The sequence below is a fragment of the Quercus suber genome, unplaced genomic scaffold (assembly GCF_002906115.3).
Source record: "Quercus suber isolate HL8 unplaced genomic scaffold, Cork oak 2.0 scaffold_3B, whole genome shotgun sequence".
In the NCBI taxonomy this organism is placed as follows: Eukaryota; Viridiplantae; Streptophyta; class Magnoliopsida; order Fagales; family Fagaceae; genus Quercus; species Quercus suber.
In genome coordinates this window covers 2,207,437-2,216,706 of record NW_027071805.1, presented here as the reverse complement: position 1 = coordinate 2,216,706, position 9,270 = coordinate 2,207,437, and the positions used below count along the sequence as shown (strand labels likewise).

At 31.5% G+C, this 9,270-nt stretch overlaps 1 protein-coding gene across 1 annotated transcript; it reads right to left on the bottom strand.

Moving 5' to 3' along the window:
• LOC111990232 (squalene monooxygenase SE1) lies at positions 1 to 4,742 on the bottom strand. The gene is made up of 8 exons (XM_024022019.2): positions 4,335 to 4,742; positions 2,985 to 3,096; positions 2,659 to 2,833; positions 2,084 to 2,252; positions 1,649 to 1,867; positions 969 to 1,244; positions 510 to 788; positions 1 to 356 (listed from the first exon to the last, which is right to left on the bottom strand). The coding sequence occupies exons 1-8, from the start codon at positions 4,566 to 4,568 to the stop codon at positions 252 to 254; spliced, it is 1,569 nt and encodes a 522-aa protein (XP_023877787.2). The 5' UTR covers positions 4,569 to 4,742; the 3' UTR covers positions 1 to 251.
• Between the last annotated feature and the right edge of the window lie 4,528 nt (positions 4,743 to 9,270).

Below are 9,270 nucleotides of genomic sequence, written 5' to 3'. Positions count from 1 at the left end.
TTGCAATGTTGCTTCATTTCAACATAAATTGCCAAGTACAAGTTTGTGGGAAATCTTTTTCCCAAATAAAGCAGATTCTGATTAGTACACACATATTGCACACTTTCATTCTGCTAACTGTTGCCTAGACCTCATTTTATTTCTTACAAAGAGAGGATTGCTGATTTACAAATTAATTTCCCTTACAGGAATGAAGTCCACATGCTATTATTACATTTCCTTATATTTAGAAAACTTTTCTTTTGATCATGCTAATGAATAGGAGGAGCTCTGTGATAGGCCGGAACAGTTACAGGGAAAAACATCTGTCTAACTCCTTCAGCCTTGATTATGGGGAAAATGATACCTGCTGCACCCTGGAAAATGAAAAGAATATGATACAGATTAGAAATTTTAATATGCATCTACTTATCAAAAGTACTAGGAAGAAATCAATATGAGCAATATAAGCTGAAAGACATATGGAATGGACTCTGATTGAAAACAAAGTGGTAAATGGAAATACATACATAAATCAATCTAGCTCCAATCCAAATGCGTTTTGGCGAAGGAAATGGAAGTAACAAGCGGCCAACACCAAAGACAGCCACAGCAAAGAAATGGACAACCAAATTCAATGGGCTAGGGTTTAGACCAGAGAGTAGTGACACAGGTCCAGTTGAGCAAACACCTCCAAGACTCAGATAGTCAAAACATGCTTGGCGCATTTCCTTCCTTGCTGGATCAGGTGATGCGCAAAACACTTTGTAGAGGGCACCTGCCAATGTATTTATGGTAGATGCCACTGGCTGCAAAAAGGGGAAAAAAAAGTGCAATCTAGTAATTAATTTGATAATTCACCTACAATTTCAAATATTTGTCATGAAGGTGTTCGTGTTTTATATGCGTAAAAATGGTACAAAACCAATAGGCATTTGTACTTCATGTAAACTAAAGAAATCAGATAGCAAACATATAGTGCAGTTTACCTTGCGTAAGGTGTAGAAGGATTCAAGATATTCGCAAAGGCTAGATGCGTCATACAGATCTTGCAGAGGTCTAAGAAGATCCCTTAGTATAACAATATCTGATAGAGCCACAGTCATTCCTCCTCCGGTTAGAGGGTGCCTCATGTTGAATGCATCCCCCATTAAAAGTGCACCAGGAGTGGGATAGGGAGCGGCAGGCATGCTTCTATTTGGCATTGATTTTATGTTTCCCTTATCAATTGCAGCTATGAAAGCATTGTACAGCTCAGGGGGAACCTGAAACACAAATTTCATTGATTAGTGAGAAAAATCAGTCAAGTAGGAATCAGATATCACAACAACTATTAAAGATGAAATTTCCAAGTCAGAGTGATTAACCAATAGCTGAACGAAAAAATAAATTTTTTTCTTTTAAATCATAAGAATTTAAATGCATGAGACTGTATATTTAGCCCATCACTAAAGATCAGCAAAAGTATCCTTGAAAAAGGATTGGGATTTCAAAACCAGATTGATTTAGTCACAATAAGTGCATAGAAAAATGCATATACTTGATCGAAATCATATTAGTAAAAAGCAAGACAAACATAAACAGTTCCCAATTAGCAAAGAAAACTTCTTTCGAGTCTTGTGGTTCCTAGATAAATGTACAGAAATCATGCCAAGAAGATTATGGATACCTGGGGAGCCACCACGGATTTCAAATACTGGGCCATTTCGCCATTAGAAATGGACGGCACTTTTTGGCCAGGAACATCAACCAAACATCGAATCTCAGTGCTACTGATAGGATAGAACAAGATAGGTGAAGGATCTCCGAGAATAACATGTCCATGATTTGCATATGGAAGATCACAGTTTTCGAGGATTAAACCAACAAAACAGGAGGGGTTATCAACCTGCAGAGTTGATAGTGGAGCAATGTTAAGTAAAATTAGAATGTTCTAATACTGAGTTACTAGCCGTCTAAACCCCAGGCTTTGGGGACAGATTGAATGTAACTTTATTGTAGATTTAAAAATGCACAAATTCCTATTTTAATCAATAGTGTCTAATTTGAAATCTTGATAGGTTTAAACAAATTCTCTTGTTATTTTATAAGAACAAAAAATTACCTTAGGGTCGCATAGGGAGCGTCGCAAATTTGAAAAGCAACCGTCACATACAATTGTGAGGGGAGCATATGCAGTCAGCTCTTGACTAGTCTTGGTTTTGTAGTGCACCCCTTTGATAGTTCCCTTTTCTTCAACTAAACCTGTTACCGTTCCTTGTTCCAATCTGACACTGCATTAAGTTAAGAAAGAGAGATTGTAACCATTGAAAATAAGAACTATTGAAATAATTATATTGTATCATAATGAGGCAGGGGATTGATCGGTCATACAAACAACATTGCAATCACCTAAAGTTTTCATAGTTACTCTAAAAGTAAAGAATTGACATGTAAGGCAGTGTACTTTAAAGAATTCATGAACCAAAACATGAGTCAGAGGACAATGTTAAGATTCAGACTTTGGTACAAATTTGCAAACAACAATCCTATAGACACAACAAATTTCACCCAAAAAAAAAAAAAATGTACAGTTTAAGATTGCATATGTATCAAGTCTTTATCGTAATAATCAATATTTAGAAATAGGAAACTAGGTTGACTCCTGCAAAGATGAGTTCAAAGTGAAATGAAGAATACTTTGGCAGAGATGCAGCCTTTTCCCTCAATCTTTGTATGAAACGGCCATTGTGAAAGCTTCTCCCAGCAACATCTGCAGGGAACTCTTCCAATGGATAGGACAGTTTTGCATTTTTCCCATCCTTGTAAAGAGCATATCCAAATACTTTCTGAGCATCGATTTCATTGACACAATCTGCAGCCAAAAACTCCTTACCAATTAGAATGGAAGGCTATTGCAAGACAAGTAAGGACAGTTCTACTTAATTAATATCAAATTAATTTGATACAAACATAAACTATAGCAAACTTTTGCTATCATACAAATTGCAAGATAGCTTCCTTACCTTCAAGACCCAACTCAATCAGTTTCAAATAGCCGCCTGGTTGTAGCAGCTCACCAACAATTCTGTCAGGTTCACTCAAATCTCTTTCAATCACATGCACTTGACGTCCTTCCTACAATAGGTAGCAGAATACAAAGTTTGATCAAATCACACTAAGAAAACAAAAGGGCACAAAGGCATATTCTATTTTCATCAAATTAATAAATTTCTCCACAAATTAGAAACCCGCCTTAGCAAATAGTTCGTCTTCTATTTCACTCTATAATCATCCCAAGTTATTTTGAACATGATTAACAATTACACACTTTATAATAGCATGCCTCCAAGGTACAATTTAAAATCTAAGTCCTCTGCTTATAAAATTTTGGACTTGACAAATTGGATTTCGGACTGCACTGAAAGCAGTAATTCATCAGCATCGAGTAATCCTCAATGGGGTCAATTCAGAATAGCATCTTATTATAAAAATTATTTTTAAAAAATGGTATAAAGCATTCAAAAGGCCTATTGGTTTAAGGCTTTTAGCCAAAACTTCAAATTTTGTTTCAGCTTTATTTAATGAGAGCCATTCACTATCCTACCAACTAAAAGAAGAAAAGTGATACAAATTTTTGATAGATTTATAAATCAACCAACCTCTCTCATTTTTTTAATAAGTTTCTCAACGTGAAACTTTATAATTGCATATGTGAATTCATTGTAAAATACAATCAAAACAAAGAAAAAAATTCACAAGAAGAAGTCAACAGACTGTTCCGTCATTATGAAAAAGAAGAGAACTATCAATTTTTAATTTTTATTAAATTTTAAATTGACTTTTAAGGTATTGACTACGTATTTTACTATTATGAATTGATTTAAAGCACTGTTTCTACAAAATCAAATAGGAAAAAAATTCTTTCTTAAAAAAAAATAAAGAAACTGTCATCGTATACTAATAAAAATATCTCTTTTTATATGGATTTTAGTTATCTGAACTAGTATGCGGCCAAATAAAAAATAACATATCAAGTACCACTTATGCCAAAAAGAAAGTTATTGATGCAGTATGAACAACAGTAAAAAAGTTAAAAAAAAAAAAGTTAAAAAGTTGAAAAAAAGTATTGTAAAAGCCTCATAATTCATCTAACACCTTTTACCATTTTCAAGAGAGACGCTCGGATTCATATCTCCGTTCTCTCAACTATAGACTTAGTTAAAAAAAAAGTTGTGACATCCTAGATTCAAGTCATGAACTTTCAAAAGGAGTTGTGGGTTTCTCTTCTTTTGACGGAGGAAAAAAAAAAGGAAAGAAAAGAAAGAAAGAAAGAAAGAAAAAAGGCTAGTATGTAAAGAAAAATAAAGAATCACCTTCCCAAGAGTGTAAGCAAGAGCTGCACCGGCAACTCCAGCACCAACTATGACCACGTCGGTGCTTCTATTAATCTCAGACTGACAAATTCCGTTATCCAAAATATTTAGAAACCCATTTCTTGTTATCTCCATTGAAGCTCTTGTGGTCTTCTTTCCTTTGACACCGTACAACAAAACAAAACCCAACATAGTAGCCAAAACTACTCCACCGACTATATACTCGTAGATCATCTTCAAAGATTGGTGACTGATTGGATGATGAAGAAGATGAATAGGAACAAGAAAAAAAAAAGGTTAGATGACGATGAACTTTCTACAGTCTTGGGGTGCAAGCGCTCTCTTAGCCTCACAGGTTTTGTACTTATAACTTTTTTTTACGTGTGACTTGTGTTTTGCAAGTGAAATGGAATGCGTTTAAATAGAAGGTGGTAAGGCAACATTCTACCAAAAAAAATGGTTAAGTAACGCAAGCTTTGTAAGTCAATAATGATTTTTTTTTTTTGGTTTGATAATTAGTCAATAATGGCTTTTGTTGGCCTGTTGGGGCTTCTTTTGATATTTTAGTACCCATTGATTAGTACTGTTATTTTAACTTTTTCTTCAAAAATTTAGCCAAAAAAAGATAAGAAAAAGAAAAAGAAAAAGAAAGTTAGGTATAATAGCATGTGTTTTTGATAGTATGAAAACAGAATCAGGGATAAAATGAAAACTTCAAAACGTAAAAGGTTAAAATAAAAATATTTTAAAATTTAAGATATATAATATATATATATATATATATATTTGTTACCCTTTCTAATCGTAGATCTTTACACCTGACAATATCACACCAACAAAAGATGTTGCTCCAGGTATATAGTATTAAAATTTTGGGTAAAATATTATTTTTTGTCTTTAAATTTTATTAAAAATTTTATTTTTTTGTCTCTAAAGTTAAAAAAAAAAAAAAAAAATTCTTTTCTAATCTTTAAATTTTGTATGAATTTTTTTTTTCAATAGTTTAAAGACAAAAATATGGAGAAAAAAATTAAAAATTTTCAATAATTTAGGGATAAAAAAAAATTGTTTAAAGTTGATGGACGAAAAGTGAAATTTTTTAAATATTTTAGTGACAAGAGACGAATATTACAACAGTTTAAGGACGAATAGCAAACTTTTTAAAGTTTAGGGATGAAAACAAACTTTTGATAAAGTTTAAGGATAAAAAAATATTTTAGTCTAAATTTTTTTGTCCAATCAATTAGTTACCATGAATATATGATATTGGGCCTATTTTTTTTTTTTTTTGAGAGATAATTACAACATGCTAATCTCGCAGTTTGAACCATTTCCTCTTTAGATTCCCAAACACTTTGTACATAAAGATGTGCTAATTCAGTTACAAGGCCTTTGTCATTTGGGCCTAATCTGATCATAAAATAAGAGACATGTTGTTCAGTGTGAAATAGTCCTAAGTCAAAAGAGTTGCACTGGAAATGGATTTCCAAGTAATAATGAATTGGTCAAAGATAGTTTGGTAATATGGGAGGATTGGATGATGGCCGATGACTATAAAATTGTTTTAGTAGGGTCAAAAAAAATTTCAAGGTTTTTGAAAACAATGGGAACCAAACAAGGGGTGATAAAAAGGATTATTCCCTTATTTCACAATTAATATATATCTAGTAGACACTTTATAGAATCAGTCCACACCCGCTTGTAATAAACTTATAAACATATGAAGTTTGCCAAAGAAGAGGCTGGTCAAGTCAGCTCTCTCAAGAGCAATGTTTTGCCAATTTCCTCTCCTTCTTTAGTTACTATAATTATTTTTCTTTTGTCAATAACTTCAAACTTAATTTATTGACTTTTATTTCCTCAAAAAAAAAAATATTTATTGACTTTTAGGTTCTATTGATTTAAGAAAAGAAAAGGAAAAAAAAAATCTTTTGAGTTTTTTATTGTTCTCTAGCTACCTCCATTTTTTTTTTTCCACTGGTTGATGTTCTGTGCAATGCATGTATAAGCTATTGGTTCATTTGAAAATTTTAATAAATATATTTTTATGGTTCACGTAAAATATTCCTTATGCATGTCATCGATTACATTTGGGAATCATCTTATATTATAAGATAAATTGCTATTTTGGTCTCTAAATTTTACCAAAAGTTTGTGTTTCATCCTTAAACTTTAAAAAGTTCGTTTTTCATTCTTTTGATAAAAATAAATGTGGAATTATTGGTCATATATTATATTGTGTAATTCAACAGTATGATTTTGAATAATTAAATCAATAAAAAAAAATTGAATGATGTAATATTAACAAATTCTCCATTACCAATAATGCCATTGTGATGATGTGGAAGACTAAATAAAAAGAATTTGCCAAACACTAAACCCAATTGGGATTAGGGACGTTATCTTTGAGATTGACTCACGGATTTTGACGCACTTAGTGGAACTATCACTCCCTCAATAGCTATTGCGAACCTCATCGTCGGCATTCAAGACAAATTGCACTCCTTCAGATCCACTCTCCTTGTCCATGTATTACGAAGCAACAAACCAGCTCATACTCTGGCAAAATATGCCAAAGGAATTAACAAATTTTGTAACTTGGATAGAGGAAAATCCATCCATTATTGAGTCTCTAGTGATTCAAGATGCTATGTATTTCTCTTCACCTTAATAAAGTTATCATGTTTTCCATCCAAAAAAAAAAAAAAACCCAACAACAGAAACTAACATCACTCCATAGAATACTGACACATGGATTTTCCTCACCCAGGCATAGCACGTCCATTAATTCTTTATCACAACAATCCCTTGGCATTTCCTCCTAATGGGTTTGTCAAGCTTAACATGGATGGCAGTGCCAAGTATAACTCAAGCATAGCCAAGGGCAGAAGCCTGTTGTGCAACCATTGGATTTGGGGTCAAATGGCTAGGTGGTTCACCTTCCCCTCTCTCTCTCTCTCTCACACCCACACACATGGGTTTTTGTATTTGTTTACGATTGTAAAAGATTCTACAGACTAGACATCCATTTGTACTGAAAAGAAAACTTTTGCACAAATTGGGTCAGCACTAAGGGGATAATATATATAAACTTCCAATTTGGACCAAAAATAAAAACTCATGTTTCACTTTATGTTTCATCAATTACATCTTATTACATATCATTTCTCTTTTTTATATAATAAGCTAAGTTTCAAATTGAAAAAAAGAAAAAAAAGAAAAAAAGACGAACAGAGTATGGTATAATTAGTGGGGTATGGTATAAATGTAATTAGTAGAGTATATAAAATGAAACATTAAAGTGGGATAGAAAATTTCTATTAAAACATCTTAGTCATAATAATTAAGATTAATGGTGATAACCTACCATTGGTGGTAATATGAACGCGTATATTTTCATGTCATGCATTTAATTTGACTTACAGGTGGGCCTTAAAAGTAGGTTTTAGTTACACTCTTACAATAATATAGTCTGGCAAGAGTGTCACACATGAAATGTGGTTCTCTTTTGTTGTCTACAATAAATAGGAAATGTGGACCTATGTTATCCACATGAAATAAACAAATTTTTTTTTTGAGAAGACGAAATAAGCAAGTTAATAGCACTGAGTTGTAAATCTCTTGGCTAAATTAATAAAACTTTCTTCTCTTATATATAATTAATTGGACAAAATTTAGCTACAAAATTGGTTATAATTTAAGGTTACAATATTACTCAATAAAATAAAAATTACTATATATTTTGAAAATCCAACCGTTGAATTGCATGTTTTTTACGCTCTTAATATACATGTCAAATTTTGTGTCAATTGAATATTATTTACCATATGATCTATAAGTTTATATTTTATACATACTTTTAAACTACAAAAACTTACAATTTAAAATTTTTTTATTGATGACATAACTATTGATTTTTAATTTTTTAAAATTTTTACAAGCATGGAGGATATAAGAGAAAAATATAATCCAATGGTGGATTTGTCGAAATTCACATTTAATAAAAAAAATTAAGTAAGATTATAGGCTAAAGTTACAATCAATTTTGTAGCTAAATTTTGTTCTAATTATAAACCTCTGCAATACAGATAGTATGTATGTTTCTCCACAAGTAGAGTGAGTTCAATCCACTCTGTGTAGTTTCCTTTAAACATTTTTTTTTCCTTCATTTTTCTGTTTTAATTTTTCTAATTACTTCGATTGGATTAATGTGCCAAATTAAGGAAAAGTTATTGACCTAGCTACACTGCCAATAATTATTTTTATAAAATAGAATATATATATATATATATATGATAAATGAAAAATATATGTCTACAACATTTTCATAACATTTTCATAACAAATTTTATGTGGTAGGTTATTACTTGTTGTTACTAGTGGGTAAAAAATTAATTTTAATGATAGATTCAAATTAAAAACCTATAATGATTTGTTAATTAAAATTTATTATGAAAATAATGTGAAAAAATTATGGAAGTAGAACTCAATATAATAAATTTAGCGGCTGTGTTAGTGGAGCTTGGTATTGACTCTATTTTGGAGAATTTAATGCATTGGAGATGGTGGTTAGCAACCGCAGCTTGCAAGATATGACCAAAACGCAAACAAAAAGGTCTGCCAGTAAGGACCGTCTGTGTCCTCTTTTGCGTCTAACAATAGTATGACGGAATCCCAACTACTTCCATTACTTTGCGTATTTACGATTACCATCTCGTGCTGCTTGCAGCATTTGCGTCTAACATTTTAGTAGGAGATTTTTAGTATTGTAATTCAGTTTTTAGTATTGTAAAAATATATTTGAGTGTTATAAAAATATGTATTAGAAGTGTTATTGTTATTTAAATACTGAAAATTATTATTTAAATACTGATAGTTTGTCATGCACTATTTTCATATTCATATTCTTATAAATTAATATTGTTTACAAATGATG

Coding starts and splice junctions, on each gene's coding strand:
- LOC111990232 (XM_024022019.2), bottom strand. CDS start 4,568: ATGATCTACGAGTATATAGTCGGTGGAGTAGTTTTGGCTACTATGTTG. Junction 2,253..2,658: donor AAGGCTGCATCTCTGCCAAA/GTATTCTTCATT, acceptor AACTTAATGCAG/TGTCAGATTGGAACAAGGAA. Junction 357..509: donor TTGGAGCTAGATTGATTTAT/GTATGTATTTCC, acceptor TTCATTTTCCAG/GGTGCAGCAGGTATCATTTT.